Source organism: Canis lupus, chromosome 26, assembly GCF_003254725.2.
Source record: "Canis lupus dingo isolate Sandy chromosome 26, ASM325472v2, whole genome shotgun sequence".
In the NCBI taxonomy this organism is placed as follows: domain Eukaryota; kingdom Metazoa; phylum Chordata; class Mammalia; order Carnivora; family Canidae; genus Canis; species Canis lupus.
The window spans coordinates 16,991,796-17,004,768 of NC_064268.1; the positions used below are offsets into that span (position 1 = coordinate 16,991,796).

General features: G+C 37.7%; 1 protein-coding gene across 3 annotated transcripts in view; it reads right to left on the reverse strand.

Moving 5' to 3' along the window:
* The window catches only part of SPPL3 (signal peptide peptidase like 3), a 140,313-nt gene that overhangs the window by 29,320 nt on the left and 98,020 nt on the right, over positions 1–12,973 (reverse strand). The window contains exon 1 of one of the 3 annotated variants that reach the window (XM_025474225.3): positions 879–1,130. The exons of the other annotated variants lie outside the window; for them this stretch is intronic. Coding sequence (XP_025330010.1) covers positions 879–913 — 35 coding nt within the window. The 5' untranslated portion in view covers positions 914–1,130. Of the gene's footprint in view, positions 1–878; positions 1,131–12,973 lie in introns of those variants that run through there. 3 annotated transcript variants of the gene reach the window in all.

Genomic DNA, 12,973 nt, shown 5'->3' on the forward strand with positions numbered 1-12,973 from the left:
TTGGCTGATAGGAGCAGGTACTCTTCTTCTAATCCGTTCACATTATTCTTTCCTTAGCTTTATGTAATTTCCTCACATGCATGCACTGATCAATACTCTGATGAATGCTCAAGGGATATACCTGCAGATCTCGGGTTTTTTGTTTTTGTCTTTTATACTCTGTCCTATTAACTCTAGCACCTCAGACTTCCTGGGCTCTCAGCTCCGTCTCCTTGAGGCAGGGGATGTTTCTCCCTGCACCATGACCTAGAAATTGTCTTTAACATTTTCCCTTTTTCTTAAATTTATTTTTTATTTTAAAAAGATTTTATTTATTTATTCATGAGAGACACACACAGAGAAAGAGAGAGAGAGAGAGGCAGAGACACAGGCAGAGGGAGAAGCAGACTCCATGCAGGGAGCCTGATGTGGGACTCGATCCCAGGACTCCAGGATCACGCCCTGGGCAGACGCTAAACCGCTGAGTCACCCAGGGATCCCCTTAAATTTATTTTTGACTAATAAAAATTGTACAAATTTACGGTATACAACATGATGTTTTGATATATGTATATACTGTGAAATGCTTACCACAATAAAACTAATTAGCATATCCATTGCCTCCCATAATTATCCTTTTTTCTCATGGTCAGAACACCTGATATCTACTCTCTAAACAAATTTTAAGTACACAAATACATTAACTATACACACACAATGTACATTAACTTATACCTCGGAGTTTGTACCCTTTGATCAATCTCCCCAACCCTCCAGCCTTTGGTACTACCATTCTACTCTCTGTTATTATCAATTCAATTTTTGAGGAGTGGTGATGGAGGCAGAGAGTACTACCTTAAGAAAGCTAGAAAAAGTTTATCATCTCTCAGGATTACTACCTTTGTTGTCTGATGAACAGTGTTCCTGAAATCATTATTTCAGGTGGGATGGTAAGTCCAGTTCCTGTTACTCCATCTCAATTGGAAGTAGAAGTGCTTCTAGGTAGTTCTTTTAAATATTCAGGTCCCAACTGAGCAGATTTTGAAGTGAAGGAGAGGCCTCCTTTCATTTCTTATTCATGCTGTTTATAAGTCCTTGGGGGTACTGGAACATTGTAGAATTTTAGCCCTTTCTTCAGGAAAGCAAAGGATGCTATCCTGGAGAGGTCAGAATTTTTCCTGGAAAGGACTCAACCAAACTATGAAGCTCAGGTCCTACTGATAATGCTCTTTACTTCATAATTTCCTACCTTTATGACTCAAAATCTGCTAGCCCCAATAAATTTAACCCTCTACTGTAATGGCTTGACTCTAGGTGCTGGAGAAGCCTCAATTGGTTATGTCTTCAGTTAGAATTGGTGACCTGCTTAGAAAAGCCTATGGAGTATTGACTGGTTAGGTACCCTTCACCCTGGTCCCCTATGAACTTGGCTAATTAGTTGTTTAACAAACTGTTGCACTGGAAGGGCAACCCTAATGGTTGACAAATTCTTCAGTAAGACCAAAGGATGGGTATTTATACAAATGTGGTAGACGCATGCCCGTTAAAACATGGCTAACATTCCTCTTCTGAATGGTCAGGATTCTGATATGTTGGCCTCCCTGGGAGTTTATAATTAAGAGAGAGAGAGAGAGAGAGAAAAAAAAAACCCTGTATTTTAGAACATCCAACTTCTCATATCTAATAGTGGGGACTTCTATTTCTCCAGTAATCAGAGGAAGACACTTTAACAGAGATTAGAATGTATACTAGTTATTCTCACACTCAGTCCTAGTCATTGCTTTAGTGACTGGCTTCTGGGACAAATTCTACTCTGTCAACTTTGAATAGTTCCACAACAAACTAGATACAACATTTTGCAAATATTTCTCTTGCTAAGACATCTGTCCTAGTTTTCAGTATATGGTTTATAACATTTCTATGGTTTTTAAACTTTAATTCACATTTCTTGTGGAAGAGCTAATCATTTGTGGAAAATTAAACTCTAAGACTTGTGATTTAATTCATGAGAACCTATTTGGAGCCATGGGGATATGAAGACCACTTCTTCCCTGTGGGCATGTTTTGGAAAAGACCTGTATTAATTTAAATCACATTTTTCAAGTTCACTTACAAATGGAGCAACAACAACAACAAACATTTGTTATGCTTACTCTGCTTCTCAGAATCTTGGAGATAGCATGGTACATTTACAGAAATTATTAACCCACATCTCAACCATTGGGGCTGGTTATTTACACACTGTTAGCTTTTCCTATACTTTCTGCAGGCATTATATTGATGTCTGGACTGCAAAGTTCCGGTCAGCTCTGCTTTGACCCGAGGCACAACTGTTACAGAGCCTTTGTCTCTTTAACACTCTTTAACAGAGTGTTAAACTGGGTAAATGAAACTGGTTGCTGAGAGTACTGTCAGATAGACTTACAGGTGATATCTAACTCCAGTTCAATATATTAACTAAGGACTATTTAAAGCTCTATCCTGGCTGTTTTAAGCCAAGGATTCATCATCTTTTCAAATACCAGTAGATTGTGATTAACTTAAAGCCAGTTTTAGCTGTAATGTTTTTCTTAGAACCTAGTTTGATAAGAACTGTTGCAGGAACATGAAAGCTTTAGATAGGCTAATGAGGTACTGAGTGGGGTGGAGTGGAGAGAGTAAGCAAGCATGTTATATAATTTGAAGCTAACTTTGAATTTCTTACTGTCTCAAATAAGCTTAAAATCAAGCACTGCCTGATTATCAGAACATAGGTCACTACTACACAAAACAGAAATCTGGTTAAATGAGGTTGTGGGGCCCCACATGTTTACTCAAACAGGAAAATTCTTTACAAAACAAGATCAATGGACAACCCAGGTTTAGCAGATTCCAGGCCACTGCTACTGAGGTCCAGTAACAGTTATCCACTCTGCACAAATAACAGCTAACTTAAGCTGTTTAAATAATGTCTTTGCTGAAGACTCTGTCTCCTGAGCAGAATTATGGGCCTTTATCCCGCCTGCCTTGGTAATCTTATATTAACTCTACAGAAATTGCTTGGCTGGACTTAGAAGAGTTTGTTCCACCTTCATGAAAGACACTTTCACCTCCCCCTCCCCCTCCCATCACAATCTCATCATTATTACTATACAATAACACACATCAATTCATCATAATGTTATTACTAGACATTCCAGCCAAATTTTATCTTGGCTATTTCCTTAACAGCAAGTCTGGGTTACTGAAATCAATGTTTAAACACACTCATAAAAAGACTTTAGCTGTGGCTATTTCATCACAGACAACCACCTACCATCGTGGGAAAAGCCATCTAAATTACAGCATATTATTTGCTATTTTTAGTTGCCTTGTCATCAACTATGACTGAAGAGGAAATAGTTATGGGTCAAGCTGTAGGAGGCATACAAATTTCTAATTATAAATGCTTGAGAAGAACATGAAGAATCTACTACTGGGCAGCCCGGGTGGCTCAGCGGTTTAGTGCTGCCTTCAGCCTGGGCTGTGATCCTGGAGACCTGGGATCTAGTCCCACATCGGGCTCCCTGTGGGGAGCCTGCTTCTCCCTCTGCCTGTGTCTCTGCCTCTCTCTCTCATGCTGTGTCTCTCATGAATAAATAAATAAATAAATTATATATATATATATATATATATAAAAGAATTTACTACTAAGAATCCAGGTAAGAGATGGTTTTCTGACTAAGCAACTGAAAACTTCCTAAGGGTTAAAATAATGGTAATAGTTAACCTTTATTGGGCTTATCCTGTCAGGCATTATGCTAGCTGCTTTACAGGCAAGACTTCTTTTTATTCACAGAATGACTATAATTAGAATGTTGACTGTATTTGAGACAGAGCATTTAAAGAGGTAATTAAATTAAAATGGAGTAGATAGGGTGGGCCCTAATCCAATTTGACTGGTATCTTTATAAGAGGAGGTAATTAGGACAGAGACAGATAGCCACCCCAGGCACATGCATACATGTGAGAAGTCCATGTGAAGGGTACCATCTATATGTGAAGACAGCAATCTATAAGCTATTTCAGCATGAAACCAACTATCTTTTGTTTAACCATTGATCTTGGAGTTCTGGCCTCCCAAAATAAATTCCTGTTTTTTAAGTTAGCCAGACTATGTTACTTTGTTATGGCAGTTATAGCAAACTAATATGAAGATGCTCTATTATTATCCCCATACGGTTAGGAAATGAAGGTTCTCACTATAAACCCTGCCTTGGTTATAACAGCTCCCCTTCCAAAACAAACTACTATTTTTTTTGAAAAAAGGAATATATCTACTATGAAAAAACTCAAACAGTAAGAAAAGATACGAAATAACAGACTTCCATAATCCCTATCTCCAGAGATAAATGCATTTGGTATACAACTGCCTTTTTCAAAAAATGAGGATTAATATATTATTTCACAAATTAATTTTTCATTGAGTAATATGCCAATGACACCTTTTTATATCAATACATACTATTTCTTATTAAAAAAATAACTATACAGCATTTCTCCTTGAGTTAACTTAATCTGGTAACATTTTTGGATGAATTGCACATATCTCATCTTATTACAGAGAAATATTAAGATAAGCAACCTTTTATAAGTAGATGGCATTTTAAAAAAATATTTTATTTATGAGAGACACACAGAGAGAGGCAGAGACATAGGCAGAGGGAGAAGCAGGCTCCCCGTGGGGAGTCTGATGCAGAACTCGATCCCAGGACCCCAGGATCATGACCTGAGCTAAAGGCAGATGCTCAATCACTTAGCCATCCAGGTGTCCCATGATGGTATGGCTTATCTTGAGCTGCGTAGGGTTCAACTGACAACTGAGTCTGCCAGTTAATTATAGTGTCAGAACAACAACTGATCAACATTCTTCAAATTTAAATTAGTAAGTGAAAATCCTAAATGTGCTTTTTTTGGGTCATTTTGATGTGCATTTCATAAGTAATATATCAGACATTATATGAGGAAATGGTTTAACATTCTCTGAGTGCTTCAATAGTATTTTATTTTGGCTGAGGTGGAAATCTGGTTATATTTGCCCTAAATTTTTTTACACTAAAACTGATTTCAGCTGCAAGGAACAGAACTTTAGGAAATCAATTACTCATGTCTTTATGTACTGGACTAGATTAAAAATGATTTTCTGAGGAAAATCCTAGGTCTGTGGGAATTTCTACTACTTGCCCAGAACAAGGGGAAATATGCACTTATCATTAGGCCTTTTTAAATTCCTTAGTTCTGATGAAAATACAAATGTGCTCTGAGCACTATAAGACAAAGAGTTCTGTATTCAGCTGGCAACAGCGTACATGTCTGGATTGTTGCCAACATTTATCAAGAGATCAATATTCAGGAATAATCACTTGAAGAATGAACAATCCATATACTTCTCTAGATATTCCAAAATATAATGTTAGACCAGAATAAGGTAGCAATCTGGACCACAACTTTCTGCTGCTGGCAGTGTACCTCTAATTTTGGCCAAATTACTTTTGCTGAAATGTATTTTCACGAGATGTTCTTCAACATCTGATTTTGAAGGGGGTCTTCAGGATAAAGGTCTGTATGATCTTAAGACCAGGAACAGTTGTAAGTGATCTGAACAGCTGGCTTTTTTATTTCTTTTTTTCTTCTGAAAGTTGGCGGCTAGAAAGCTTATTGTGTGATTTGTGGACCATCAGTAGTAAAGGTGTTGGCCAATATGGTTTGCATTTTTAGAATTACTTTTGGCTGTCTCCACCCATACTTTTTCTTTTCTTTGGCCCCATTTTAATTTACCTCATCTTATCACAAGTTGGAAAACTTTAGCAAATGGCCTGAAATCCTTTTGAACAGGGCAGAGCAAAAATAAAGCATTTCAGGAAGCAAAATGGAGCTGAGGACATTTTTACTAAGTTACACTTTTTCACTCATTTGAATTCTGATAATGGAGTGCACTAGGAGAACTGGAGAAGAAAGGTAAATTGGAATTTTTAATCTTAATTTATCTTAGTATTTTAAGAATACCATGTTTTTGATCATCCTAATATTAGAAGCAGATGCAATGAAGAGGGGAACTGAAGATGGTTGAACTGGATCTAAGCTAAATATTTATAAGTAGAACACTTTTTAAAAATTTTATTTATTTATTCATGAGAAAGAGAGAGAGAGGCAGAGCCATAGGCAGACGGAGAAGCAGGCTCCTCACAGGGAGCCCAATGAGGGATCTGATCCCTAGACCTCAGGATCAGGTCCTGAGCCAAAGGCAGAGGCTCAACTGTTGAACCACCCTAAATGAAACATTTTAGGGTCATCCGGGTGGCTCAGCGGTTGAGCGCCGCCTTCAGCCCAGGGTGTGATCCTGGAGACCGGGGATTGACCCACGTCGGGCTCCCTGCGTGGAGCCTGCTTCTCCCTCTGCCTGTGTCTCTGCCTCTCTCATGAAGAAATAAACAAAATGTTAAAAAAATAAAATGTTTCATTTATTATTTTTTAAAATAGCTTTGTTTTTTTTTTAAGATTTTATTTATTCATGAGAGAGACAGAGAGAGAGAGGCAGAGACAGAGGCAGAGGGAGAAGCAGGCTCCACGTAGGGAGTCCGACCCGGCACTCGACCCAGGGTCTCTAGGATCACGCCCTGGGCTGAAGGTGGCGCTAAACCGCTGAGCCACCCGGAGTGCCCTAAATGGAACATTTTAAAAAGAGTTGATGAAACGGTTAAATATTATCAAGGAACCTGTCCATATATATTACAATGTACATAACCATGCCCTATATTTGGTTCCTGTATATGCTGTTTTCTGAAGGTAGGACAGGTTATGAGATGGCAGCAAGAACAGCTCAAAGGATAACATGTTGCATGCCACACCACTGTGTGATCAACACGCATCATGATGCATCATGACACTGTGGACCAGCATGGAACTTGTTTCTACTCGACTAGTCTGACTTTACAATGATACAGCTTTAGTGTGAAGGGCAACACAATCATAGAAAGTGCATTTCTTATTCTCTCTGCAGTCTCATTAACTTGATGACATTGTCTTCCTAGAGTAGGATGGGGTATAAGCAAACAAATTGCCTTTGCCATTGAAGAAAACACAGGAAAGCACCTATCTTAAAAAAGATAGTAGTTACCCTACAGTTATAGAAGTTCCATTCTTCCTTCATATACCAACTTTATATAGGGATTATAGATAAATATATATTAAATAATTATCGGGCCACCTGGGTGGCTCAGCGGTTGGGCGTCTGCCTTTGGCTCAGGGTGTGATCCCGGATTCCTGGGATCAGGATCAGGTCCTGCATGGGGCTACCTACATGGAGCCTGCTTCTCCTCCCTCTGCCTGTGTCTCTGCCTCTCTTTCTATATCTCTCATGAAGAAATAAATAAAATATTTTTAAAAAGTTATCTTTCTATTTAGAGAGAGAGGATATAAAATAAATCTTCCTTTTGATTTTCTTTTAGATCTATTTCAAACCTGTTATACGTTTGTTTGTCTATGATTCCTGACAGGAAAGAACTCAAGTATCTTGCCAGTAATGAGCTGCAGTTGGAAGTTTGTTCTCTCTCTGCCCCTTTTTTAAAGATTTTATTTGAGAGAGAGAATGAACAAGAGAGCACACATGCACAAGCAGGAAGTAAGGGGCAGAGGGAAGGGGAGAAGCAGACTCTCCCGCTGAGCAGAGAGCCTGACTCAAGGCTCAACCCCAGGACCTTGGAATCAAGACCTGAGCCCGAGAGGTAGACCCTTAACCAACTGAGCCACCCAGGTGCCCCTTTCTCTCACTGTTAATGCTCTTCTATAGTTTGTCAAACTCTTCAGGGACATACTTATTAGATGAGTGAGTATACTGTTTTTTTTCTGAGCAATGGAAAGACTAAGGGAGACAGGTGTCAATTTAAGTAATATAGGAAATCCAGCAAAGCTCAGCCAAGGGATGGTAAACATAAGGGTTCCTAAATTGAGAATTTGTTTTGACTTTTATTTTTATTTATTTTTTTTAAAAGATTTTATTTATTTATTCATGAGAAACAGAGAGAGAGAGAGAGAGAGAGAGAGAGAGCGAGCGCAGAGACACAGGCAGAGGGAGAAGCAGGATCCCTGCAAGGAGCCTGATGTGGGACTTGATCCTGGATCCCGGGATCACACCCTGAGCCAAAGGCTCAACTGCTGAGCCACCCAGGTGTCCCTTGTTTTGGCTTTTAGAATCTAGTTTTACACAGCATAGTTATTCTTTATTCTTTCTTAACATGAAAGACTGGTGGGAAATAACCAGCACAATTCACAAATCTTTAATCCTGTATTTTATTATATTCTCCATGTCTTCACAGCTTCAAATAAATAAAATGTGATAATTAAATAAGCAAATAATATATTCTTATGGTCTCAGAGGAGATATGAACATACTTGGTTGGGTAGCTGGCAGGCAGGCAACACAAACAGTTCTACTCAAATTCAAGAAACGTTTTATTGTGTATGTTCTTTATGCAGGGTAGCATAAAAATGAATCATGGAAGCAAATGGAGAAAATTTAAGTAGTAGGTAGTGGTAAACCATCAAGGACAGCTCAAGATTAAACATTGGAGGGGAATTTTTTTTCTTTTTAGCAAAAGGGAATAACTCTGAGAACTTTAGGAGAGTTTCAAATAGATCTGTAAAAGGTAAACAACATATCAATGAATGAGCCCTGAAAATGCTACTAGCAATTAAGAACTAATGACCTATGGGCAGCCCTGGTGGCGCAGCGGTTTGGCGCTGCCTGCAGCCAGGGGCGTGATCCTGGAGACCCTGGATCGAGTCCCACATCGGGCTCCCCGCGTGGAGCCTGCTTCTCCCTCTGCCTGTGTCTCTGCCTCTCTCTCTCTCTGTGTCTCTATGAATAAAAAAAAAAAAAAAGAACTAATGACCTAGAAAGCCAGGAACAGGGGCATCTGGGTGGCTCAGTGGTTGAATATCTGCCTTTGGCTCAGGTAGTGATCCTGGGGTCCTAGGATCGAGTCCCACATCAGGCTCAGGGAGTCTGCTTCTCCCTCTACCTATGTGTCTGCCTCTCTGTGTCTCTCATGAAGAAAGAAAATCTTAAAAAAAAAAAAAAAAGGTCAGGAAAGAGTCTGTTCAAAGTGTATCATGCAGGCCACTTGAATAGGCTTGGGTATTGGGCCCTATCCTAACTAAACCTAGAGAACCAATCTTTTCCAGGTGAGTTTTATGCACAATAAAAGGCCTGAAGACCACTGCTGAAGAAAAGAAATTCCAAGAACAGGTTTATAAGAACCAAGAACAGGTTTATAAGAAAGCTTCTCATTCCCTCTGACTTCACTACCAGATCAATTTATTTGGTTCAGATTTGAAATTTTGTTATTGTTCTCAACAGCCAGCAGTAGTAAAGTACTTGAATCCCAGCTCCATCACTTATTACACTTGACTACTTAACATTTCTGGGCCCAGTTCCATCACTCGTAAAATGAGAAAAACAACATCTATCTTGTCAAATTAATATAAGGATTCAATGAGACTTTATGTAAAGCACTTAGCACCATACCTGTCACATAAATGCTCAGTAAAATATTAGCTGTTTTCTTCATCTTTGACACGTTTTAAAATTCAATGTCACAGTAATAGCCAACAAAAATCATACATCTTCACCCAACCCTCTTACAGTAATAGAAATCAACTCACAACAATTAAAAAGCATCTCAACTGTTAAAAAACCCAAATTGTAGGAATCAGACAGCATGTAGACTGGAAAGCATCATTCAGAACCCACAGGAAACCCAACTGGCTATGCCTCAATGAAGAACACTGTATTTTCATCAAGGAATCTATGTCCAAATAAGAGTCCAGTTCTTCATCCAGCTATCCCACATTTAGGTGAAAGCAAGAATTAAGGAAATTACTTTGCTACTAGTTTTACTTCACTACTTCAATTTTCACTTCTTTTATCACAAAGATACATTTCTGAGGGGCACCTTGGGTGGCTCAGTAGTTGAGCATCTGCCTTTGGCTCAGGTCGTGATCCCAGGGTCCTAGGATGGAGTCCTGCGTCAGGTTCCCCTCAGGGAGCCTGCTTCTCCCTTCTGCCTATGTCTCTGCCTTTCTCTTTCTAGGTCTCTCATGAGTAAATAAAATCTTTAAAAAACAAAAACAAAAACAAAACCCAAAGAGATATTTCTGAGAAGAGGCATAAATAAAAACCCCTATATGATCTTAGGTCGATGAGTAAAAAGAATCCATCAGGTTGAACTACATAAAACTGCCAATATTTGAAATGTAACAAGCAGTAAATGCAGGATTGCTTGTTTACTAAATACTGAGAAAGAAAAAGATGTGAAACTTTGTTGTAAAAATATATTTGCTTAAGCACTACTAAAATATACTTACAACTCTCTCTGGAAAGCTTAGAGAGAGAGAGAGTGCGTAACAAGTCAGAATAAATGACACTACTATCATAAATCATAGTAATACTCATAATCAAGTAACAATTTACCAGACAGGGGTCTACAAAGGTTAAGTTTCTTGTCCCAAATTAAACAGCAGGGAGAGAAAGAGAACCAATAGCAGTCTCTTGACAAACTGTATCTGCTTTGTATATCATGTTTCCATGAAAAGTCTGCTTCTTTATGGAGCTTTCCATCTCAGAAATGGCATCATCACTGGATTCAGTTGTTTAGGCCATAAACCTTGGATTCTTCCTTGACTCCTCTCTCTCACACACACTATCCATTTTATCAGCAATCTTGTCCTAAATCCACTGACATTTCACTCCACCATTAGCATAATTAAAGCTATCATCATTTCTTGCGTGTAGGAGAACACTCTCCACTTCCCTTGTTTCACTCTTTCTTCTTACTCAACAAGCTATTTCTCATATAGAACTCAGAACAATTTTTCCAAAACACAAACCAGATTATGTCACTTTCTCCTCTCAACCCTCTGTTGAAGACTGATTTTTCTAATTGCACACATGGAACATTCTTCAGGACAGATCATATGCTGGGCCATAAAACAAGTCTCAATAAATCTAAAAGGGCTGAAATCATAAAAACTATGGCTCTAACCACAAAGGAATTGAATTAGGTTTTTAAAATTCCTTTCAACAGGGAAAATTTAAAAATATCACCAAATAGTAGGAAAGTAAGCAACACACTTAAAATGAACCCCTGAGTCAAAGAAAAAAATCACCAGGGAAGTTAGAAAATATCTTAAATTCAATGAAATGAAAATGTAATTTTTGGGATGCAACTGAAGCAATGCTTAGAGAGAAATCTGCAGCTTTAGTTGCCTGTGTTAAAAAAGAAGAAAGGTTTCAAATCAATTAACTCCAGCTTTCACTTTAAGGAACTATGAAAAGAAGCACAAACTAAACCCAAAGTAAGCAAAGGGAAAGGAATAATAAAAATCAGAGTGGAGATCAATGAAAACAGAAAATAGAAAAAATAAAGAAAAATTAATGAAGCCAAAAGTTGTTCTTTGAAAAGATCAACAAAATTAATAAGCCCTTAGCTAGACTGACCAAGGGAAAAATAAGAAGATACAAATGACAATAAAAAATTAAAGAGGGAACACACCACTACCGATCAATAAAAATTAAATGAGTTATACATCGACAATTTGAACAAACTGATGCCAACAAATGAGATCATTTAGAAAAGATGCACAAATCCTAGAAAGACACAAATTATCAAAACTGACTCAAGAAAAAATAGAAAATCCAAGTAGACTTAGAAGAAGAAATAAAATTGGTAATCAAAAATCCTCCCACCTAAGAGAACTGGAAAGATTATACTAACAGACAATATAAGACTTTTATGCCAGAGATTTTTGCTAGAGAGTGACATTTTATCTCAATCTATTAGGAAAAAATAAATATAGTTTTTTTTTTAAATAAATATTGTAACCAAACAGAAAGTGAAAGACAAACCCACAGACTAAGAGAAACTCTTTGAAAGCATTTATCTGATAAAGGATGTGTACCCATAATATATAAAGAACTCTCAGAACAATAAGAAGGTAATATAATTTTAAAATGAGCAAAAGCTCTGAACAGACATTTCACTAAAGATGACACACATATGGTAAATAAGTACATGAAAAGATGCTGATCAACATCATTAGTCACTAAGGAAATGCAAATCAAAACCACACTGAGATACCACTTCGTATCCACCAAAACAGCAGAATACAGTATCTATAATCAAAAGACAGATAATACCAGAAATTGGAACCCTCATACATTGACAGTAGGAATGTAAAATGAAGCAGCTGCTTTGAAAAACAGTGACGGTTTCTTAAAATGTTAAAGACAGAATTGCCATATGACCAGCAATTTCAGTCCTAGGTATATATCTAAGAGAAATGAAAACTTATGTCTCCACACAAACTTGTACATGAATGTTCACAGCAGCCCAAATGTGGAAACAACCTAAATGTCTATCAATTGATGCACGGATAAACAAGATATTGGACAATAAAAAGGAATGAAATACTGACACACACTACAACATGAATAAACTTTTAAAAAATTATGCAACCACTGAAGTTCCTCTCTTTCAAGTAAGGAGTGAAAAGAAGAAGCCAAGTATCTAGCTTCTGGATTTTCCTTTGTATTCTATTCCTATGGCTACCTTGGTAGGACAGGGATTTCAAGAGGATCTGATCTCGGCATTGCCAAGGTCAGTAGAGAGAATAACTTGGTAAATGATCTTGGGCACAATCCTAGTAATAGTAGGTGAACCATATGAAATCATTTCTGTAAGTCAAAAGAGCAGACCATCAGTAACTGCATATGGCTCAACCTATGTCAATACCTCTGTATTAAGAAAAACATTCTTTGTCCCCTTTGAGACTATAGAATCACTGTCAAGGATTCTCTTCTTGACCTTTTCAATGAGTACACTTAATGTGAGTCATTATTTTCAGAGCCAGAATTAAAGCAATTTAAAATTTTAATCTTTAAACAATTTTTACATGTTTGCACTAAAATGAAGTGTTT